The 24639-nt window shown below is 38.6% G+C and overlaps 1 protein-coding gene and 1 pseudogene across 1 annotated transcript; one reads left to right on the top strand and one right to left on the bottom strand.

The window, feature by feature from the left end:
• Nucleotides 1-621: 621 nt before the first annotated feature.
• Nucleotides 622-23776, top strand: LRRC34 (leucine rich repeat containing 34). Its single transcript, XM_010596042.3, has 8 exons — nucleotides 622-716; nucleotides 2418-2539; nucleotides 2640-2704; nucleotides 4500-4583; nucleotides 15875-16003; nucleotides 19169-19264; nucleotides 23027-23181; nucleotides 23579-23776. The coding sequence occupies exons 1-8, from the start codon at nucleotides 643-645 to the stop codon at nucleotides 23754-23756; spliced, it is 903 nt and encodes a 300-aa protein (XP_010594344.1). The 5' UTR covers nucleotides 622-642; the 3' UTR covers nucleotides 23757-23776.
• Nucleotides 12448-19174, bottom strand: LOC135228570 (NADH dehydrogenase [ubiquinone] flavoprotein 2, mitochondrial-like; annotated as a pseudogene).
• Nucleotides 23777-24639: the final 863 nt, after the last annotated feature.

Raw genomic sequence — 24639 nt, 5'->3', positions numbered from 1 at the left:
CTACTCTGCCCTTATTAGTTGTGTGATTTTGGACAAATGATCTAACTTCTTTCAAGGCATTTCCCTCAGCTGCCAATCCTGGTACATAATGGAGGTTAGTTTTCCCTTTATGTCCCTTGCAAGTTAGTGTGCTTATTCAAGCCTGTCTCCCTACCCTCAGACACGTGGTGAGGTCTGATTTAATGGTCCAGGTTCTATGACCCTAGTTCTCCAAAGAGTATTTTTTATCCCTCTTCCTCACTTCAGAAACCCTGGTGGCGTAGTGGTTAAGTGCTGTGGCTGCTAACCAAAAGGTCGGCAGTTCGAATCTACCTGGTGCTCCTTGGAAACTCTATAGGGCAGCTCTACTCTGGCCTACAGGGTCGCTATGAGTCGGAACCGACACAATGGCAACGAGTTTGGTTTTTGGTTTTTCCTCACTTCTTTCTGTCTTCTCTGTCCTTCATTTCTCTCACCTCCTATCCCTACCCCCCAGTCTATACACACACTCACACACATGCATATCTTTGATTGAAAAAACTCTCATTTTTTTTAGAGGGACACCTTCTGGAATAATTTATATGTGATGAATGGTAACGTATTTCTTTTTCAAAAGCCTCAGCACCTGTTGCCAGCCTCCGGGAACATTATTATAATCTGTGTATGGAAAAGTCTCAGAGAATTAATCCTTTTTTGTTGCATATACTTCAGGAAGTGGATGAAGAAAGTAAAAAGGGGTAAGAAAGACAAGTACTTCATTATATCAGCAGCATTCACTGATAGTTATCTGTGTGAAAATTCTGAAACCTGAGTGATATTAGAGCCATTTAAAAATGCTTGGTAACACAGATGAATCTGGAGGGCATTATGCGAGTGAAATAAGTCAATCACAAAAGGACAAATACTGTATGAGACCACGATTACAAAACTCGTGAAAAGGTTTCCACACAGAAAGAAACAATCCTTGATGGTTACCCAAGGGAGGGATGGTGAGGAAAAAACACTAAATAGACAAAAGGTAAGTGCTCACTTTGGTGAAGGGTAAGATAGTACACAACACTGGGGAAGCCAGCACAACTTGACCAAGACAAGATCATAGAAGCTTCATAGATACATCCAAACTCCCTGAGGGACTGAATTACTAGGCCAAGGGGGACCATGGTCTCAGGGGACAGCTTGCTCAATTGGCATAAGGTAGTTGATAAAGAAAATGTTCTACATCCTACTTTGGTTAGTAGCGTCTGGGGTCTAAAAAGCTTCCGAGCAGCCACATAAAATACTACACTGGTCCCACCCACTCTGGAGCAAAGGAGAATGAAGAAAACCAAAGACACAAGGGAAAGATTAGTCCAAAGAACTAATGGACCACAACTACCACAGCCTCCACCAGACTGAGTCCAGCACAACTAGATGGTGTCTGGCTACCACCACTGAGTGCTCTGACAGGGATCACGATAGAAGGTCCCAGACAGAGCTTGAGAAAAATGTAGAACAAAATTCTAACCAAAAAAGACCAGACTTTTGGTGTGACAGAGACTGGAGAAACCCCAAGACTACGGATCTCCAGATACCCTTTTAACTCAGTACTGAAATCACTCCTGAGGTTCACCCTTCAGCCAAAGATTAGACAGGCCCATAAAACAAAATGTGACTTAATGGGCACACCGGCCCAGGGGCAAGGACGAGAAGGAAGGAGGGGACAAGAAAGCTAGTAATGGAGAATGCAAGGTGGAGAAGGGGAGAGTGTTGACATTTTGTGGGGTTGGCAACCAGTGTTACAAAGCAATATGTGTATCAATTGTTTAATGAGAAACTAATAAACCTTCATCTAAAACAATTAAAACAACAAACAAAAAAAAATGACCAACACTGTTAGTAGGTCTTAACCAAAAACCAAACCAAACCCATTGCTGTAGAGTTGATTCTGACTCATAGCGACCCTATAGGACAGAGTAGAACTGCCCCATAAGGTTTCCAAGGAGCACCTGGTGGGTTCAAACTGCTGACCTTTCAGTTAGCAGCCATAGTGCTTAACCACCATACCACCAGGGTTTCCTGTTGATAGGTCTTAGAAGCTGTGTAATATACTGGGAGGAACACTAGATCAGGAGTCCCCCAGCCTGGGCTCCAAATTTGTCCTTAATTCCTCTGAGCTGGCTGAATTTAGGCAAATAAATCACTGAAGAAGCCAGTGTTTAATAAAAAGGAGATACTTTGTTTTTTGGTGAAAAATTAAATGATACAGGATATATGGTAGTACTTTGCTGTACAATGTCCAGTATTGTTTTATCTGGTGTAAGTCTGTATTGTGGTACATACTTGGTTCCAGTAAATGCTATTCGTGATGTTACTATATCCACATGAAGAAAAATACTTTTACTTCTTTACTGAGTTTCTTTCTTTGTAGTTCAAAATCTTTTTTTTTTTTTTTTAAACAGATTGGAAAAAGGAATCACTTTAAATGTTGCTGGAAACAATCGCATAATACCAGTGGAAAGAGTAACAAGTGAAGATTTTTGGATTCTTTCTGGAATTTTAAAGAAGAATCCATATGTTAATGGTTTGTCTCTTTAAGAATCAATACCTCCTGCTTTCCACTGACCTGGTTTTTAAGTGTTCATGATAAGGAATGTCAGCCTCTATTCATCTATGTCCTCTAGGTTTGGATGTTAGATATAACCTCTTAAAAGATGTTGGTGCCTACTATGCTGCAAAACTGCTTCAGGTATTATTTTTCTACAAAATGTTCTCAGTTCTGTTCAGAGTGAAATCACTTATTTTAATGGCATACACATAAAACACTAATTTTGCAAAATATCAAGGATCCTGACTGCTGTAACACTGGAAATACACTGGGAATGCATTTGTGTCTTGTCTTACAGAGCTGATACCTATAGTTCCCAAGTCACCCTGGGCACACTTGTTGTACACCATGGTTAAATACATACATAAACATAGCCATACTTCTAACCATTGGTCAAAGCTGAATGTAGAGACTTCTTGTTTCACTTATACTACAATTATTTTTATGTTTAAATGAGAATGGTGATTTTTTTCTCCTCAATAATAGTAGCTTTTGCTGCTATTCATAAGGTTTTCACTGGCTAATTTTTTTCCAAAGTAGATGGCCAGGCCCTTCATCCTAATCAGTCTTAATATGGAAGCTCTGCTGAAGCCTGTCCACTATTGTGTGACCCCGCTGGGATTTGAAATACTGATGGCATAGCTTCCACCATCACAGCAACATCAAGCCACCACGGTACGGTAAACTGAGAGAACAAGGAGATACTGTGTAGTTTAAAATCAGAAAAGGTGTGCATCAGGTTTGCATCCTTTCACCATACTTAATTCAATCTGTATGCTGAGCAAATAATCCAAATAAGCAGGACTATGTGAAGAATGCAGCATCAGGATTGCAGGAAGACATTAACAGCCTGCAATATGCAGATGACACAACCTTGCTTGCTGAAAGCAAAGAGGACTTAAAGCACTTACTGATGAAGATCCAAGACTATGTAGCCTTCAGTATGGATTACACTTCTTCATAAATGAAACAAAAATTCTCACAACTGGACCAATAAGCAACATCACAATAAATGAAGAAAATATTAAAGTTGTCAAGGATTTCATTTTACTTGGCTTCACAGCGCCCATGGAAGCAGCAGCCAAGAATCAAATGACATATTGCATTGGGCGAACCTGCTGTAAAAGACCTCTTTAAAATGTTAAAAAGCAAGGACATCAATTGTTGCTTAAGATGTGAAGTCAAGACAGCTCACAAGAAGGCAGTCAAGAAAAAGGCTTCTGGGTTATGCCAAGTCCCTAAGCCATGCCAATAACTTACACACACACACACACACACACACACACACACACACACACACAAAGCAGAGATGTCACTTTGAGGACTAAGGTGCGCCTGACCCAAGCCATGGTATTTTCAGTTGCCTCATATGCATGCGAAAGCTGAGCAATGAATAAGGAAGACCGAAAAAGAATTGATGCCTTTGAATTGTGGTATTGGTGAAGAATATTGAATATGCCATGGACTGCTAGAAGAATGAATTAACCTGTTTTAGAAGAAGTACAGCTAGAATGCTCCTTAGAAGTGAGGATGGCGGGACTTCATCTCACGTACTCTGGACATGTTATCAAGAGGAACCAGTCCCTGGAGAAGGACATCATGCTTGGTAAAGTAGAGGGTCATCAAAAGACAGGAAAACCCTCAATGAGATGGATTGACACAGTGGCTGCAACAATGGGCTCAAACATAGCAACAGTTGTGAGGATGACGAAGGACCTGGCAGTGTTTTATTCTGTGGTACATAGGGTCACTATGAGTTGGAGCTAACCTGCTGGCACCTAACAACAACAGTTGTTTTTGCTGCACTTTAAGTTTTTCTGGGTTTTAAAGAACATTTTCTTTGGAGGTAAAAGTTTTTACTTATAGTAGCTCTGAAATATATATTATTGATCGATTTCCAATAACACATGTGTAATAACTTCTCTCCTTATTCTAGAAACAACTTAATCTCATTTACTTAAACCTTATGTTTAATGATATTGGGCCCGATGGTGGAGAACTGATTGCTAAAGCACTACATGTAAGCATTTATAGACGTCAAACTAATATTTTATTTTGGAATTTTAACGTTTGATAGCTTGGATCCAATGGAATCAAATGTTAATGTGAACTTATGTTCTAATATTACGGGAATGTGTTTTTTTTATTGTAGTACTAACATATAACAAAAAAATTGCCATTTCAACATTTTTATGTGTACAATTCAGCAACTTTAATTACATTCATCATGCTGTACAACCATCAGCAATCTTCATTTCCAAATTTTTCCATCAACCTTAACAAAAACTCAGTGCCCATTAAGCAGTGAGTACCCCTCCCCTCTCCCCCCTAACAACCATTAATGGTCTCTATAAATTTGCCTGTTATAGATATTTCATATGAGTGGGATCATACATTGTCATTTTGTGATTGATATATTTTACTCACCGTATTGTTTTCAAGGTTCATCTTTGTTGTAGCATGTATCATTTCTCTTTATGACTAATATTCCATTGTATGTATATACATTTTGTTTATTCATTTATCTTTTGATGGGCATTTAGGTTATGCCCACCTTTTGGATATTGTGAATAGCGCTGGAGTGAGTATTGCGCTCCTTTCAGTTCTTTTGGGTATACACCTAGGAGTGGAATTGGTGGGTCATAAGGTGATTCTGTGTTTAACTTTTTTTTGTTTACTTATTTGTACTTAAGATGAAGGTTTACAGAGCAAATTAGTTTGTCATTAAAATTAATACACATGTTGTTTTGTGACATTGGTTGCCAACCCCACGACATGTCAACCCTCTCCACTTCTCTATTTTGGGTTCCCCATTACCAGTTTTCCTGTCCCCTCCTTCCTTCTCATCCTTGTCCCTGGGCTGGTGTGCTCATTTAGTCTGGTTTTGTTTTATGTGCCTGTCTAATCAGTGGCTGAAGGGTGAACCTCAGGAGTAACTTCAGTACTGAGTTAAAAGGGTGTCCGGAAACCATACTCTCAGGGTGTCTCCAGTCTTTGTCAGACCAGTAAGTCTGGTCTTTTTTTGTGAGTTAGAATTTTGTTCTACATTTTTCTCAAGCTCTGTCCAGAACCCTCTACTGTGAACCCAGCCAGAGCAGTCAGTGAAGGTGGCTGAACACCATCTAGTTGTGCTGGACTCAGTCTGGTGGAGGCTGTGGTAGTTGTGGTCCCTTAGTCCTTTAGAGCAATCTTTCCTTTGTGTGTTTAGTTTTCTTCATTCTCCCTTGCTCCAGTTAGGGTGAGACCAGTGGAAAACTTAGATGGCCGCTGTCAAGCTTTTGAGACCCCAGACGCTACTGACCAAAGTAGAATGTAGAACATTTTCTTTATAAGCTATATTATGCCACTGGAGGTAGATGTTCCCCAAGGCTGTGGTCCCCACAGCCCTCAGCCCAGTAATTCAGTCCCTCAGGGAGTTTGGATGTGTCTATGAAGTTTCCATGACCTTGCCTTGGTCAAGTTGTGCGACTTCTCTAGTATTGTGTACCGTTGTACCCTTCACCAAAGTTACCAGTTATCTATTGTCTAGTTAATTTTTTCCCTTCCCATCCCTCCCTCGTAACCATCAAAGATTGTTTCTTTCTGTGTGGAAACCTCTTCATGAGTTTTTATAATAGTGGTCTCATACACTATTTGTTCTTTTGTGATTGACTTATCTCAGTCAACATAATGCCCTCCAGATTCATCCATGTTATGAGATGTTTCACAGATTCATCATTGTTCTTTATTGTTTTGCAGTATTCCACTGTGTGCATGTACCATGGTTTGTTTATCCATTCATCTATTGATGGGCACTTAGGTTGTTTCCATCTTTTTGCTATTGTGAATAATGCTGCAATGATCATGGGTGTGCATATGTTTATTCATGTGACGGCTCTTATTTCTCTAGGATATATTCCTAGGCATGGGATTGCTGGATCGTATGGTATTTCTGTTTCTAGCTTTTTAAGGAAGCACCATATCATTTTCCAAAGTGGTTGTACCATTTTACATTCCCACCAGCAGTGCATAAGAGTTACAAACTTCCTACAGGCTCTCCAGCATTTGTTATTTTCTTTTTTTTTTTTTTTTAATTTGTGTTAGTAATGTCAAGGTGAGATGGTATCACATTGTAGTTTTGATCACTAATGGCTAGTGATCTTGAGCATTTCTTCATGTGTCTGTTAGCTGCTTGAATGTTTTCTTTGGTGAAGTGTCTGTTCATATCCTTCGTCCATTTTTTAACTGGATTATTTGTCTTTTTGAGGTGGAGGTGTTGAATTTTCCTATTGATTTTAGAGATTAGATATTTGTTGGATTTGTCATAACCCAAATTTTTTTCCCAGTCTACAGGTTCTCTTTTTACTCTTTTGATGAAGTATTTTGATGAGCCTAAGTGGTTAAAATTTTTAGAAGATCCCAGTTGTTATGGATTGAATTGTGTTTCACCAAAATATGTCAGCTTGGCTAGGTCATGATTCCCAGTATTGTATGATTGTTGTCTTAGTCATCTACTCCTGCTATAACAGAAATACCATAAGTGGATGGCTTTAACAAAGAGAAATTTATTCTCTCACAGTCTAGTAGGCTACAAGTCCAAATTCAGGGTATCAGCTCCCGGGAAAGACTTTCTCTTTCGGCTCTGGAGGAAGGTCCATGTCATCAATCTCCTCTTGGCCTAGGAGCTTCTCCTCACAAGAATCTCAGGTCCAAAGGACACGCTGTGCTCCCGGCACTGCTTTCTTGGTGGTATGAGGTCCTCATGTCTCTTTGCTCGCTTCTCTCTCTTGTATCTCAAAAGAGATTGGCTTAAGAAACTATCTAATCTTGTAGATCTCGTCAATATAACTGCCACTAATCCATCGCTTGACATCATAGTGATAGGACTTACAACACACAGGGAAATCACATCAGATGACAAAATGGTAGCCTATCATACAATACTGGGAATCATGATCTAGCCAAGTTGACAGATATTTTGGGGGGACACAATTCAATTCATGACAATTTGTTTGAAAAACTGTCTTTTCCCCTTTTAATGGACTTTGGCCTTTTGTTGAAGATCAGGTGACTGTAGGTGGATGGATTTACGTCTGCATTCTCAATTCTGTTCCATTGGTCAGTGTGTCTTTTGTACTATTATTAGGCTTTTTTGACTATGGTAGCTGTATAGTAGGTTCCGAGGTCAGGTAGTGCAAGCCCTCTTATTCTTTTTCTTCAATGGTGCTTTACTTATCCAGGTCCTCTTTCCTTTCCATATAGTTGATAAGTTTTTCCATCTCATTCAAGAATGCTGTTGGTATTTGGATCAAGATTGTGTTGTATTTGTAGATTGCTTTGGGTAGAATTAACATTTTCACAATGTTGAGCATGGTATGTTTTTCCATTTATGTGTGTCTCTTTTGGTTTCTTTGAGTAGTTTTTTGTAATTTTCTTTGTAAGGTCTTTTACGTCCTTGGTTAGATTTATTCCTAAGATTTTTTTTTTTTTTTTTTTTTTTAGGGGCTGTTATAAATGGTTTGCTTTCCTAATTTCTTTTTCATAGTTCTCATTATTGGTGTATAGGAATCCAACTGAGTTTTGTATGTTTATCTTGTATTCTGCTGCTCTGCTGAATCTTGCTATTAGTACCGGTAGTTTTCTTGTGGAGTCCTTTGGGTTCTCTGTGTATAGCATCATATCATCTGCAAATGGGGATAGTTCTACTTCTTCCTTACCAATTTGGATACCTTTTATTTCTTTTTCTTGCCTTATTGCTGTAGCTAGGACTTCCAGCACAATGTTGAATAGGAGTTGTGATAAAGGGCATCCATGTCTTGTTCCTGTTCTCAGGGGGAATGTTTTCAGCCTCTCTCTGTTAAGAATGATGTTGGCTGTTGGTTTTGTACAGGTGTCCTTTATTGTGTTGAGGAATTTCCCTTCTATACCTATTTATTCAGAGTTTTTATCAGGAATGGGTGTTGGGCTTTAGCAAATGCCTTTTGTGCATCCATGAGATGATCATGTGATTCTTTTATTTATGTGGTGGATTATGTTTATTGATTTTCTAATGTTGAATCATTCTTGCATACCTTGTAGGAATCCCTACTTGGTTGTGGTATATTATTTTTTTCAATGTGATGCTGAATTCTATTGGCTAGAATTTTTTTGAGAATTTTTGCACCTATATTCATGAGAGGTATTGGTCTGTAATTTTCTTTTTTTCTGGTGTCTTTGCCTGGTTTTGGTATCAGGGTTATGTTGGCTTCATAGAATGAATTTGGAAGCATCCCTTCCTTTTCTATGCTCTGAAATAGTTTGATTAGTACTAGTGCAAGCTCCTCTCTAAATGTTTGGTAGAATTCTCCAGTGAAGCCATCTGGGCCAGGGCTTTTTTTTGTTGGGAGTTTTTTTTTTTTTTTTTTTTAATTACCTTTTCAATCTCTTTTCTTGTTATGAATCTGTTCAGATTTTCGACCTCTGTTTGTGTTAGTTTAGGTAGGTCAAATCTGTCAGAGTATAGTTTGCCATAGTACTCTGTTATGATCCTTTTTCTTTCTTTTGCGTCTGGCATAATGTCCCCCATTTCATTTCTTATTTGGGTTATTTGTGTCCTATCTTGTTTTTCTTTTGTTGATTTGGCTATGGTTTGTTGATTTTATTGATCCTTTCAAAGAACCAACTTTTGATTTTGTTGATTCTATTTTTTCTATTCTCTATTTCATTTAATTCTGCTCTGATATTCATTATTTCCTTTCTTTTGGTGGCTGTGGGCTTCTTTTTCTGTTCTTTTTCTGTTTGTTCAAGTTGTGTAGCTAATTTTTTTATTTTGTCCTTTTTTTCTTTTTTGATGTGTGCATCTATTGCTACAAATTGGCCACTGAACACTGCCTTTACCGTGTCCCAGAGGTTTTGGTATGATGTGTTTTCATTCTCATTTGATTCTAGGAATTTTTTTTATTCCATCTTTGATTTCTTCTGTTACCCAGTGGCTGTTGAGCAAGGTGTTACTCAGTTTCCATGTACTTGATTTCTTTTCTTTGCTCTTTGTATTATTAATTTCTACTTTTATGGCATTGTGATCAGAGAAGGTGCTTTGTATTCTCTCTGTTTTGGATTTTGTTGAGGGTTGCTTTGTGGCATATGGTTTATCCTGGAGAACATTCCGTGTGCATTGAAAAAGAATGTGTGCTTTGCTGCTATTGAGTGGAGTGTTCTATATATGTCTATGAGGTCCAGTTTGTTGATTGTGGCCTTTAGATCTTCTGTGCCTTTGTTGAGTTTCTTTCTAGATATTGTGTCATTTACTGAGAGTGGTATGTTGCCCTTGTACTATTATTGTGGAACTGTTAATCTCTCTTTTTAGTGCTGTTAGAGTTTGTTTTATGTACTTTGGGGCCCTGTCATTAGGTGTGTAGATATTATGGTTATGTCCCCATGGTGGATTGTCCCCTTAATCATTATATAATGTCCTTCCTTGTCTTTTATGGTGGATTTTGTTTCAATGTCTGTATTCTCTGAGATTAGTATTGCCACTTCTGCTCTTTTTCGATTACTCTTTGCTTGATATATATTTTTTTTTCCATTCTTTGATTTTAATTGTGTCTTTATTTCTAAGGTGTGTCTTTTGTAGACAGCATATAGATGGATCTTTTTTTTTTTTAATCCATTCTGTCACTCTGTCTCTTTACTGGTGCATTTAAGCCATTTATATTCAGTGTGATTATTGATAGGTGTGAGTTATTGCTTTCATTCTATAGTGCTTTTTTTGTGGAGCTGACATTTTCTTTGTTTCTCTTACTCTTCTGTCCTGAGTTCCTTTTGTTTGTGCATTTTTTTTTCATTTCTTTCATTTTTCTAGATTTTGTGTTTACTGAGACTTTTTCTTTTTCATTTTGATGAGTAGGTTTGTTAATGTTCTTTGTGGCTATCTTGAAATTTACCCCTATCTTGCTAAGTTTAAACCAGTGTTTTATTACTTGATATCTCCTTGACCTCCTCTCCATTTGAAAGTTCTATACCTACACCGTTTATTCCCTCTTTATTGTTCTGACGTTGTTGTCATTTACAGATTGACCTCTCTGGTTCCCTGTTGTAATTTTGTTAGTTTTGTTTTATCCTTGAAGTTCATTATCTAGGTTGATATCTGGCTGATGTCTTATGTCCTAAAGGTTGTTGTCTGATATTGTTTGTTCTCTAACCAAAGGACTCCTGTTAACTCTTTTTTGGTTTGGTTTTTACATATTCCCTTAATTCCTGTTTATCTGGAAATGTCCTAGTTTCACCATCATATTTGAGCGAGAGTTTTGCAGGATATATTATAATATTCTTGGTTGACAGTTTTTTTCTTTCAAGATTTTATACTTGTCATTCCATCGTGGTCTTGCCTGCATGGTTTCTGCTGAGTAGGTCACTCTGAGTTGGAATCAACTCAACGGCAGCGGGTTTGGTTTCTTGGAATCAGAGCTTATTCTTATTGTTTCCCCTTTTCATTTTTCTCAAGCTGCTCTCAGGATTCTTTCCTTGTCTTTGGTTTTAGAGAGTATGATTATGATATGTATTGGTGATTTTATTTTGGGGTCTATCCTGTGTGGGGTTCGTTGAGCTTCTTGGATGGCGGCTTTTCATCTTTCATGATATTAGGGAAGTTTTCTGTCAGCAAATCTTCAATGCTTTCTCCCCCTGTTCTGGAACTCCTATCACACATAAATTTTTGCTTTTGATTGTATCCCACATTGTTCTCAAGGTTACTTCATTTTTCTTTAGTCTTTTTTTCTGATTTTTCTTTAAACAAAGTGGTATCCAAGGATTTGTCTTCAATTTTGCTGATCCTGTCTTCCACTGTTTCAAATTTGTTCCAAAAACCTTCTATTGCACAGTCTGTTTCTGAAATCTTGTTGTTTATCTTTTGGATTTCTAATTGCTGTTTTTGTATGATTTCTAGTTGTTTATTTACTTTGACATTTAGTTCCTGTATTATTTTCCTGAATTCTTCCATTGCATTGTCTGTGTTTTCCGATATTGTCTGTATTTTCCATAATTTTGTCTATTTTTTCATTATTTTTGTTTGCATTTTCCTTCATCTTTTGGAGAACCCTGAATATTAGAGTTTTGAATTCCCTATCAGGTAGTTTCAGTGCTTTTTCTTCTACCCTAAGGTCATCTGGTGCTTTAGTTTGATCACTTTCTGGAGCCATCCTCTCCTGCTTTTTAAATATGTTTTGATATTGTCTGCTATCTCTGGAACATTCAGGAATTATTTGCATCCTCCTTTTTGTTGTTGTTGTTTCACCTTGCTTTTTGAAAAAAATTTGGTTGTATCTGGGCAGGCAGGCTGGGCATCTTTTTTTGCTTGCTTGCCTGTGGGCACAATACTTCTCACCACCTTGTCCAGGTGGACAAGGCCCATCACTCAGCTATGGTGCAGCAGGGCAGGTCCAGCGGGAGTAAAGGGGTAGGGATGAGTAGTTTGCAGCACAGACTGGGATCAATGGGGTGAGGCTGGAGGGCAGTGCAGGGCAGGACCGAGGGGACTACATTGGTGCTGCTCAGGGTTGCGGCACTCAGTGCAAGGTGCAGATAGGCAGGAGGGAAAGAATAGGATGTGATGTGCAGAGCTAAGTGGGTGGGTGAAGGAAGAGAAGGAAGAGAGAAAAAAATCCCCCCCCCCCAAAAAAAAGTAAATAAAATGGTGGCACAGTAAAATTCAGTGGTGGGAGTGGGGCAGACCTGGCAAGGCTGCGTGCTGATGGCTGTCTAGCTGAGTGGTGTGGCTCAACCTGTTGAGAAGAGGTGTGGGTGGTGCACAGGGCTAGGTGAGCAGAAGAAAGGAAAGAGAAGAAAGCAACCAACAAAGAAATTAAATAAATAAAAATAACTACAACAAAAATTACATGTGGAAGGGGAGCCAGCCATTGAGGGTAGGGCGGAATTGGGGTGGCAGCAAGCTGATGTCTCTCTTTCCAGGTGGCATGGCACAGCCCATCAGGAAGGCAGGAGGCAGTGCAAGGTCTAGGTGGGAAGGAGAAGGAAAAGCGAGTAGGGGAAAGATGATGAAAAACAAAAAATATGGCACTGAGGAAGCTGGCCTGTGGAGGCGCCACAGACCCAAAGAGGCTGTGCGCCAGAGGCTCTCCAACCAAGTGGTACAACACACCCCACCAAGAAGGGGGTGTGGCGCATGGGGCTAGGTTGGTGGAAGAAAGGAAAGTAAGGGAGAAAGAAGAAACAAAAAAAGGGAAAAAACAAATATAAACACAGTGGCACTGAGGGAGCCGGTTGGTGACAGCAGCGCAGACCCAGGGAGGCCACATGCAGTGACTCACCAGCCAAGCAGTGCCGTACAGCCCCTCCAGAAGGGGCAGGGGCAGTGCACAGGGCTGCATAGGTGGGCAGGAGAAAGGAAAGGAGAGAGAGAAGAAACAGAAAAAGAAAAAAAGAACAAAGCAAACAAACCAAAAAATCACAGCCTGTCAAGAAGGGGAGGGGATAGCACATGGAGCTACCTGGGTGGGAGAAAGGAAAGGGAGAAAGGGAGAGAGGGAGAGGCAACAAAAAAAGCCAAAAAACATGATCAAAAAACAAAAAAATAAAAAACAAAAAAATGGCAACTAAGGAGCTGGGTGGTGGGGGTCAGGTGGACCCAGGTGGCAGTGAACTGGTGTTTCTTCAGCCGAGTGACCGTGGCCCATTGGAAAGTGGTGAAGGCCTTGTACAGGAAAGAAGGGTGGGGAGTGGGAAAGCATTTATCCCTGGTTATTGGGTTCACTGTCTCCTGCTGGAAGCTCTGTGAAGTTGCCTTCCTGTACTCTCTGTCCACAGTCCTTGGTGGCTGAGGTCCAAAATGTTGAATCCAGGTGGCAGTGAGCTGGCAGGCGACTTCCACTCTGTAGCTCTCCTCTTTCTCTGTTCTCTTATTCCATTTGATGCTTGACTGAGTTCTTGATTCCTTCATTTGATGCTTAGGGTTCCAGGATTGACATTTGTATCTGTTTTACTTAGTTTTTTTCGGGTCTTTGCTTCAGAGGGATGGCATGGTGCTTTTATCTATAGTGCCATTTTGGCTCTTGTGTTTAACTTTTTTTTTTTTCAGACGGGAGAGGCATATTTTATTTTTCCACTGACATATGACATATGTACAGTTGAATATAAATTAAACATCTACTTGTATACCAAAACCAGTTCCTTTGGGTTGTTCAGTCAAAGAGGTAAGACCACCAGCTGGCTCACAAGAGACGCATCCACTCCGTGGCCCAGGTTTTGGAATTTTGCCAGCCTTGAGCTCATCAATAATTTCTTCAATATCCTTAGGTGTCAGATCTTCACAGCAGTTGTTTATTTGAACCATTGGTGCATTTACACAGGCATCTAAACATTCCACCTCTATGTGGAAAAGTTTGTCAGGTACAGTCTCCCCAACCTTTATTCCAAGCTTTCTCTGAATGGCGGTCCACTATGCAGTCAGAATCTCAAAGCATGCAAGGTGAGGTAGAGCAGACCTGAATGTGATACTTGCCAACTGGCTTTTGATTATACATTGTATAAAAAGTTGCTATTTCATATACCATCGTTGGACATATTTGTAAAACTTCTGCACCCTTGTTCATGGCAGAGATGGGCAACCATCCATCCTGTCTCTGCACTAAATCAGGACTGGAAGCACAGCTGCTGCTTTATGCCCTTCTGGGTATTTTTTTTTTTTTTACAATTGCCTCTATCCTCTTATAGTTTTCTGTTGTAAAACCAAATGGAGTATCTGGATTATTCTCAGGAGTATCTCTGTGCACAAATATGGTTCCTCCAGCTCCATTTTGCACAGCTGTCTTATGCACATACATTATATGTCTTCCCCACTGGGTGGTGAGGCCAACTGCCCTGGCCCATAGCACCAGGGAGAAGAACATGTCAGGCCAAAGTGTTTGCCTTTTCCCCTGCCTGTTTAGCTTTTTGAGGAACCTCATTTTTTAGTTCTAATAGTTTCCTTTTTGTAGAGTCTTTAGGATTTTCTACATACAAGATCATGTCATATGCAAATAGATCATTTTCTTCCTTTCCAATGTTTTTTAAAATTTCTTTTTCTTGCCTAATTGCTTTGGTTAGAATCTCTAGTACAAGTTGTATAAAAGTGGTGAGAGTGGGCATCTTATCTTGGTCCTGATCTTAGAAATATCTGAATTCGTTTTTAATATATTTGCTCTTCGATATAAATATATCATATTTATTCACTAGAACTATGAAACATTTGTAATTTTTGTGAAAAAAATTATCAAAAGAGAATAGGAGATAGAATTAAACTTTGCAGATGTCTGAGGAATTATATCACTTTAGAAGTGATACCAGGGAAACTAGTCTACAGGACTAACAATTTACACAAACCATGGCCTCATCTATCCAGAAAAGCTAGATGGTGCCTGGCTACCACTAACATTTGTAATCAGGGCCACAATAGATGGATCTTGATAGAGGGAGAAAAAATGTGGAGCAGAATTCATATTCTTAAAAGCCCAGGCTTATTGGACCAGTTGAGACTAGAAGACTTCCCAGAGACTATTGCCCGGAGATACTCCATAAACCTTGAACAAAAACTACCCCCTGAGAGCACCTTTTAGCTAAAAAGCAGATCGGCTCGTAAAATATATTACCAGTGAGTACTGTGCACCTTTAAAAAACTACCTATATGAGACCAATAGTCCAACAATTACTCTAAGGCAAAGATGAAAGGGTAGGGGGACAGGGAAACCAGAATACTGGAAATGGAACATCCAGAAGGAAATTAATGAGAATGTTAACATATTGTGAAAAATGTAACTAATGTCTCTGAACAGTTTGTGTAGTAATTGTTAAAATGTGTAGTAATTTGCTGTGTAAACTTTCACCAAAAACACAATTTTTTTTTTTTTTAAAGTGATACAGAGGGAATGAAGAATGACTGCTTAATGGGTACGGACGGGGTCTTCTTTGGGGATGATGAGAATGTTTTGGAACTAGATAGAGGTGATGGTTGAGCAACATTGTGAATGTGCTAAGTGATACTGAATTGTACACTTCAAAATGGTTAATTTTATGTGAGTTTTACCACAATAAAAAAGTGATAATTTTCTTGCAAGATACATTTGCAGATTTTCCAATGAAAGGAAAGTTTATTAAGATTTGTTTTATTTACTGGTCATTGCCTGGACATCTCTTTCCTAAACAGTCCTACTGTTAAACTAAATTTTTTATCTATTATGAGAAATCCCATGTTACCTTTTAAGGAATATATCCTAGAAAAATAGTCTCTAACTCACATAACTTAAAGAGAATTCTATGGATTAAATACTTAAATATCTAAGTTTTGATTCATTTCCTTTTCAGAAGAATACAACCCTGAAGTACCTAAGAATGACTGGAAACAAGATTGAAAACAAAGGTGGAATGTTTTTTGCTGCAATGCTGCAAGTTAATTCATCCTTAGAGAAATTAGATCTAGGAGATTGTGATCTGGTGAGTAAATTGGTTATAAGAAAGTCACTGAGATAAGGAATGCCATTCTCCCAGGAAACCAGTACAGAGCAGAATTGTTCAGGAGACCCTGAGCCTTATGAATGATTAATCTTGCCCCTAATATCTAATATCAGAGAAAAGATTTTTCCCCCCAGACATAATAGTACTGTTAATAAAATCAGATTGTAGTAAAACCATAGAAAAATACCCAGTGTAATAAAAATATTCCCAAACATCCATCCAGTCCATCTTAACCCATACAGGATTTTTAAAGAAATTGATCACGTCCATTTTAATTAAATAAATACTACTTCACTCATTAAAACAATATATATTTACTTTTGAGAAAAAAATTTTGTAGTGAGTAGTTATTTGTATTGTAGCATAAAAACCTAAAATGATGATGGTTTACGAAAACTGCTCTGAGCCTTCATCTGGTCTGATAATGAGAAATGTGTGGTTTTTGCATGTCTTCAAACTTCAGGCTTTGCTTTCTCAAACATGCTTTTAAACTTTCAGGCCTACTTTTGAAAATCTATTGTACAGCCTCTAGGTTCCACCCAGCCATGCAAAATCCCTGGGACATGCAAACAGTAAGATAAGCCAGGTGGTCCTTTAGGGCCACAGGTTCTGAAGGACTACCTTTTTAAGGAGGTAAGGGTAGTCACTTTGGTACTGTGAAAGCATTAGTTCAATTCAGTATTTATTGTCTACTTGTACCAGGCACTGTGCTAGACATTAAGGGTATAACAGTGAACCAGTATGGTCTCTGCTTTTATGGAGCTTATATTTTCACTGGGAGAACATCAATACATAAATACACCTGCTATGAAGATGACAAATGGTGCTTTGATAATGGGGAAGAGGTAACCTCCTAAGATAGGAAACTGCTATGTAGAAGGGTCATGGCAGAACATTCCAGGCAAGGAGCCTAGCATGCATAGACTCTAAGATAGTGCTTCTAAGTGTGGTATGAATAGCATTACTGGTGCAGAATAAGGTAATTTTAATATTCACATATTTTACAGATAATTTCTGTTTTCTGTTTATGGCAGTGATACCAGATTTTTACAACAAAAGTGAAATAGTGGGTTGATTTAACATAAGAGTATTAAGTAAATAGTAAAAGGGATATTCAGATGTGGCAAAAACCATGAGGGAGGGACATGAATAATGAAACTGTTGAAGGCAAGCAAGAGCCTACCAGGTTTTAAGAACTGAAAGGCCTGTGTGGCTGAGCACAGGGAGTAAAAGAGTGCCTTAAAGTGAAGGTGGAGACGTCCACAGAGGCCAGATTAGGCAAGGTTGCATGGGCGGGAGGAAGGAGGATTGTGTCATAAAAGCTACAAGAAAACTTGGAATGTTTTAAAGTTGTGGAATGGTGTGATCTGATTGACATTTTCAAAAAAGCACTCTGGTTTCTCAGTGAGAAATTAAAGGGTGGCAAGAGGAAGCTGACTGCTCACTTATAAAGTTACCACAGAAAGATTAGTCCAAATGACTGACAGACTACAACTACCACAGACTCCACCAGACTGAGTCCAGCACAACTAGATGGTGCCCAGCTACCAAACTGACTGCACCGACAGGGATCACAATAGAGGGCCCTGGACAGAGCTGGAGAAAAATGTAGAACAAAATTCTAACTCGCAAAAAGAGACCAGACTTACTGGCTTGACAGAGACTGAAGAAACCCCAAGAATAGGGCCCCTGGACACCCTTTTAGCTCAGTACTGAAGTCACTCCTGAGGTTCACCCTTCAGCCAAATATTAGACAGGCCCGTAAAACAAAACAAGACTAAAGGGACACACCAGCCCAGGGGCAAGGACTGGAAGGCAGGAGACACAGAAAAGCTGGTAATAGGGAACCCAGGGTCAAGCAAGGGAGAGTGTTGACATGTCATGGGGTTGGTAACCAATGTCATAGAACAGTGTATGTACTAACTGTTTAATGGGAAGCTAGTTTGCTCTGTAAACCTTCATCTAAAGTACAATAATAAAAAAAAAAGTACAAATACAAAAAGAAAGAAAGATACAACATTCTAGATGAGGGATGATGAGGACTGGGGCTGGGGGGTGGCCGATAAGTAGAAAGGAGTTGACTAATTTGAGACATCTTTTGGAGGTGAGGTCAAGCAGGTGTTCAGGTCACCAATAAAAACACGATTCACACAACAGGCACTGGATAGAACAGTCTTTGCTTACATGGAACAGAAGCAGAGTAAGATCTGCTTCAATAGTGGGTGTCAGTCTCCCATGCCCAATGGGTCACTCACTGCATTCAGGGCCAGATGGTGGGCTGCACAGACCTGTCTTGTGCTGTCCCCTTCCCTCCAGGAACAGATAAAGCAGTGGGGTTGGTTAGGTGCCACGTGATGCACACACATAAGCAGAACAAAGAAGTACACGTTGAACTGCGAGAGAGAGATCTCTCCAAACAAGGTAGAACATCCAGTACATACTGTGCTATCAATCTGTGAGAAGTTGTTTTCAGCTCGAGGCAGTGCAGAGGGGGGGAGTTGACCACAGGCTGTTCTCCCAGCAGTTGGAATCTGTAAGGCTCACTTATCAGCTGGATGGGAGGGCATGAGGAATGGTGGAGTGAGGAGAGGCCTAGGTTTTCTAGCCTAACAGCTGGGTGTGTGTCGTGGTGTCCATCATGGAGATGGGATTAGAGCTGTCCAGTAAGGTGGAGAGGGAGACCTGTAGAAGTTGAGAAAAATGTGGCCAGGAACCCTCCCCTGCCACACATGCACACACTTGAAGTACTAGTATGAATATGAAAGAATACTTGCACAAAGGGATGTGTTACAAGCAGTATGGACCCCTTGCTGAGATCCGAATGTATGTCTGTATATCTGAAGTTTGCATTATTGGGTACCACACAGAACTCTGAGGATCTCGGAGCAAACCCAGAGGCAGACACCCTAGGAATAATGGGTATTGAAACTTCAGAAACTCCCCGTGCAAGTCATAGATAGATTTTAGGGCAGGGAGAAAAGAACATGGTAACAATTCATTTCTGAATTTCATCAGCCTGCAATTCAGAGTGTAATAAAATGAAAACAGTTTTGATTTATCAGCCCTCGGATAACTGAAATATTTATTTAGGGAGGTTCATTTATAGACTTTGTCAGTTTCCTTAATGAATTTACCTGTCTTTAGGGAATGCAAAGTGTGATCGCATTTGCTACAGTACTAACTCAAAACCAAGCAATTAAGGGAATAAACCTAAACCGTCCTATACTGTATGGCGAACAGGTATGTTTTCAAAGTGATGGCAGTTAACATAACAACATGTGAATAGAATTAAGGGACTGAGAGTTATTTCAAGGTTCATGAATGTACCATATTCTTGTAACTGTACTTACTATATCTTCTAAGCTACTATTTACTAAGAAAGTTTTATTTATAGAACATTATTACATTATTTCTTGACAAGACTCATAACTGTGATCTTAGAAGTTGCTAACTTAAGTAGCAAACATGTCATCTGTTTTCTTGTAGACAGGTACTGAGTGAGTAAATCTGTGAGGGGCAGAGTAGTAAGCTGGAAGTATAAATGGTTAAAGCTGTAAAGGCCAGGCTTTAAAAGGGCCCAGTGTGAACTACTGTTTTTTGTTACATTAACTGATATGACTGAACCACTATGTCTTTGAAATTATCTTTGAAATGTGTATGACTAGCAGGTTGGCAAGTCTGGACTTGATCTTATATGTAAAGCTGCGTGTGGAAGACAGAAAGATGAGTAAAAACATGGTTTCTACTTTCAGGGCTTCTCCCTTGAAGCTTTAACATCCTTTTGGGAGTATTTCTTTTCCCATTAGTTGTAAAAAGTTATGGAATAAGAACTCATTTTAATATTGGTCTGAACAAAAGCACAGTTATGTGTACTAAAAGGAAAAGAAAATGTTGAAAGCACTTTATACAGTCTTTAAATTATCTACCTCACTGCGGCCCATCAGTTTGAGAAATTCAGAATTAACCATTTTTTAAAGTAGTATTTTTTCTAATGCAAAAGTGTGTTTTCCTTTTTTTTCCAGCATGGACTTTTTCCTCTGAATTATTTCTGTACTTTTCTGTACCAAATTTTTTGTAATCTTATATCATGTTAATTATTTCATGTACATAGTCTGTTCAACAGTATACCCAGAATCCTCAAATACAAGAACCCTACCCAAAATACAGGAGCCCTGGTGGCACACTGGTTAAGCACTCAGCTGCTAACCTCATAGACGGCAGTTCAAATCTACGGGCCACTCCACGGAGAAAGATGTGGTGATCTGTTCCCATAAAGATTACAGCCTAGGAAACTATTTGGGACAGTTCTACTCTGTCATATAGGGTCTCATTATGAACGGACTTGATGGCACACAACAACAACCCAAAATACTTAAAAGATCAGCAAAATACCTGGCTCAAATACCCAGTGAATTGTTTCATCATGATTCATTTGCTTAAGTAAATATTTGAGTGTAACTGTAAACCAGACACAATTAGGTGCTATAAAGTCAAATAAAACACATGGCCCTTGTCCTCAAGGAGCTTTCAGTCTACATGGAGAGCCATTAACGAGTAAAATGTAGAGTCTTTAGAGTGAACTGCTCAGGGTGCCATGGGTGCATGAAGAAGGACATCAAAATCAAAGCAGGGGGAAGTAGGTGGCAGGGAAATCTGTCGGATTGAGGACATGACAGGAGATTTGAAGGCTAAATTAGAAATTTTTGGATTAAATTCCTGAGGAAATAAGTATGTTAAGATATATGAAAACACATTAGAAATACAGACCCTCTTTTACACATGCTGAGTGATGTTATCATTCCCAAATCCATCTGAGAGTAGTTAGTAAAAGCCCAGCCCCTCTCTAAGGCCTAGGTCTGCAGCCAACCAAGCACTAGCCTGCCTTCTCTTCCTCTCTGAGCCAGCACCACTCTCTCTATCCTAAGGGTGCTTATTCCCTCTTAAATGGCTTTTGAGTAGAATTCTCTTGTGTTTCCCCATACTTTGCTGTTCCCAAAGATAAGCTTAAAACCTAGTCTATTTAAGGGTTTTACTGTTTATTACCATGGAGGCAGAGGGGATAACAAAACAAAAAGCTCTAAGATGTTGGATTTCACCCTTAGTTGCTTGTTGGCATTACCTGGGGAGCCTGGAAAAACACTGAAGCCATGCCACCCTATACAAATTAAATCAGAAAGTCAGGACTAAAACCCTTTACTATGCCTGACACTAGTTCCCTCCCTTAATTAGGATGATTCATCTTTCAAGTTTCTTGGCCTAAAAATGCAATCAAGGTACGAATACAAATATTTATTGAATATGTCCTCTGTGCTGGTCACTAGCCAGAGCAATACTGGGACTCCTAAGTGGTCAGTTGGCATTTTTTTATGATCCCAGACTAAACAGCATCCCTTTGAACATATCTTTTCACTGTCAAAGCAATAATTTAAACAAATCAGATACAGAATACTGAAACAGAATATTGAACAGTAATTAAATGCTTTCCATTTTCCTATAGAACAGATTTACTGTGCACCAGGTACTTTTTTGCATTATAAAAAAGAGCAGAATAGATACAGTGACACACCTGGTGGTGAGGAACCCCAAGGAATGCCCAGGACTGATGGCAGTTACCAGGACTAGGAGAGAGGCCCACAGAAGGAATCAAAGCATCTGAGACCCTGATTTAGACGTTTAGTCTCCAGAACTATGAGAAAATAAATGTCGCTTCTTTAAAGCCACCTTCTTGTGGTATTCCTGTTTCTGTAAAACAAGTTAAATTACACTTCTCTCAGAGAATTAAATGAGTTAACAAAGTGATTAGGTTTAGGACGCACCCTTCTCTGGTACGACCTCATTAGTATAACAAAAGAAAACCCCTATTTCCAAGCAGGGTAATGTTTACAGGTACCAACAAAAAAAACCCCAAAAAACCCAGTTGCCATCAAGTCAGTTCCAATGCATGGCAACCCCATGTGTTGCAGAGTAGAACTGTACTTCATAAGGTTTTCAAGGCTGTGACCTTTAGGAAACATCACCAGGCTTTTCTTCCAAGGTGCCTCTGAGTGGGTTTTAATTGCCAACCTTTTGGTTAGTAGTCTATGGTTAACTGTTTGCACCACCCAGGGACTCCACTTACAGGTACAGGAGTTAGGATTTTAACATATATTTTGGGGGACACAATTCAATCCATAGCAAGGTGGTATACTTTTTGCCTATAAGCAGCTAGACTGAAGAATTTAAGCGGGGGAAAAAAAAGTCTTCTAGTGACCAGAAAACATTTAAGAACATTTTATAAACATTTAGGGTGATTATAAAGGAGAAATCAGATACAGGATAACAAATTTTGTTTTTTAATAAAAATGAAGATTGGAAGATGTGCCTGTATTTTGTCTAAAAACCATCAAGACTAGAGATCAAAAACGAAGTTCTGAAACATATGCGGGGTTGTAGGAAAGGTTGAGAGATTCTTGAGAGGCCAGCAATATGGGAGCTTATATGCTAAATGGAAGGAGCCCAGGTGACGAAGTGGTTAAGCACTCCGCTGCTAACCAAAAAGTTGGTTCAAACAAAAGATGTAGCACTCTGCCTTCCTAAAGATTACAGCCTTGGAAACCCTATGGAGCAGTTCTACTCTGTCCTATTGAGTCGCGATGAGTGCAAATCGACTTGACGGCAAGGGTTTTTTTTTTTTAATGCTAAACATATAATAGGACCAATTTTTTTTCCCTGAAAGCATTGTTGGATTATTGTTGTTTTAAATTAACTAGTCTATTTTGCATCACATGGTCACTGTATTTTATAAGTGCCTGCTACCTGTTTCTGAGGGGGTAAAGGTAGCATTTGGGGCAGAGGTGATTTTTTTGTACAACATGACAAACAACTGCACGCTGCAAACAAATAGTCTTAACCAATAAAATCTTTTTAAAAAGCTAATTTAAGTAACTTTATTCCATATGTTTGGAATAAACATGTACTGCTTTAAAATTACATTTTAGAAACAAGATTTTAATTCAATTTTAGGAAGAGTCCACAGTCCACATAGGCCACATGTTAAAAGAAAATCACTGCCTTGTTGAACTACACATGTGTAAGCATGATATGAAAAATTCTGGCTTCAAACAGTTATGTGATGCCCTGTATGTGAATAGTAACCTACGCTACCTTGATGTCAGCTGGTAAGCTGTAATTTACACATTACAGTAAATCACAGGAATAATCTATGTAAATACTCATATTCACAGGATACGTTGTTATACACCAATTCCAATAATTAGGAAATACAAGCATCGTAGTGAGCCTTTTATCTTAATCCTTAATATTTATTAATTTAGTTTATATTGATACCTTCTAATAACTTGAATGAGCAATTTAGTTTTCTAAACCAGGAAAGAAGCAATATTTTACGATAAAACTTCATTAACTTTCCTGCAATTGAGTGATTAAAATAAACTTTTACTAAAATAGAAAATATTTTTTATTATTATGTAACAGTTTTAAAGCATTTTATTTCTATGAATAAAAGAACAATAACATGCTATTTTCACATGTAACTAAATATTTTTCCTTTCCCAGCAATAGAATAACTTGTGATGGAATGGTGTTTTTGGCCGATGTACTGAAGAGCAATACCACCCTGGAAGTAATAGATCTTTCCTTCAACAGAATAGAAAATGCAGGAGCAAGCTATCTCAGTCAGACTCTTGCTTCACACAACAGAAGTCTTAAAGCGTTAGTATGCTTTTATATATAATCAAAACAACATAACTCAAATTTTTACAATACTAACCTCAAACCTCTTAATTCTTAAGATTATGATGAAGTATAAAAACTCAGTTTCTAAACTGACATAGTGTTAAGTCACAGTAACAGTTCAGTTTCTTCTATTTTTCAAAAACAATATCTTTGAAAAATTAGATTCTAGTTATGGCTACTTATTAAAATTAATGAGAAAATTCTTATTGCTTATGTTATTTATCCTGAGCCTCAGCAGAAAAATCATAAGCATTCTATATGATCAAGTTTTAAAAATAAAAATGAATCAAAAAGAAATTACTAGTCGGATGACCTTATCCTAAAAAACAGATTTGTAATCTATCCAAACATTTACTGAATAATTAATATAAAACAACAGACTGTTTTCAGAATGTAGGTAGCTCTATCAGGTCCATGAAACATCTAGTTAGAAAACTTAAGTCTCTTGGATTTTAGCAATTATATATGGTCAGTATTTGACCACACCATTAAATATACTGAAGAATAATGGTGAGTACACAATCAAATGTTTGTAATAGAAGTTGTGGCTAACTCATGTGTTCTCTCTTTGTACAACAGTTGGTTTCCAGGGTTATTACATTTTGTTTTTCCATAGGTTGTCAGTAGTTAGTAACAACATAGAGGGAGAAGGACTTGTCGCACTTTCACAATCAATGAAAACAAATATCACACTCTCTCATATCTACATCTGGGGAAACAAATTTGATGAGGCTACCTGCGTGGTAAGTTTTTTCTGAGATTCTCTCGATAACATCAGACATTATTCACAGCTTAGAATGGTGTCTTAAAATGGTTACAAAGCGTATGAGACACTGCAGTTTTGATAATTTTTAACTTTGTTGTTGTTGTTAGGTGCCGTT

Source organism: Loxodonta africana, chromosome 23 (assembly GCF_030014295.1).
Source record: "Loxodonta africana isolate mLoxAfr1 chromosome 23, mLoxAfr1.hap2, whole genome shotgun sequence".
Classification (NCBI taxonomy): domain Eukaryota; kingdom Metazoa; phylum Chordata; class Mammalia; order Proboscidea; family Elephantidae; genus Loxodonta; species Loxodonta africana.
This window is presented reverse-complemented; position numbering and strand designations above follow the sequence as displayed.

Coding starts and splice junctions, on each gene's coding strand:
- LRRC34 (XM_010596042.3), top strand. CDS start 643: ATGGAAAAGTCTCAGAGAATTAATCCTTTTTTGTTGCATATACTTCAG. Junction 16,004..19,168: donor ATCTAGGAGATTGTGATCTG/GTGAGTAAATTG, acceptor ACCTGTCTTTAG/GGAATGCAAAGTGTGATCGC. Junction 23,182..23,578: donor CGCTACCTTGATGTCAGCTG/GTAAGCTGTAAT, acceptor TTCCTTTCCCAG/CAATAGAATAACTTGTGATG.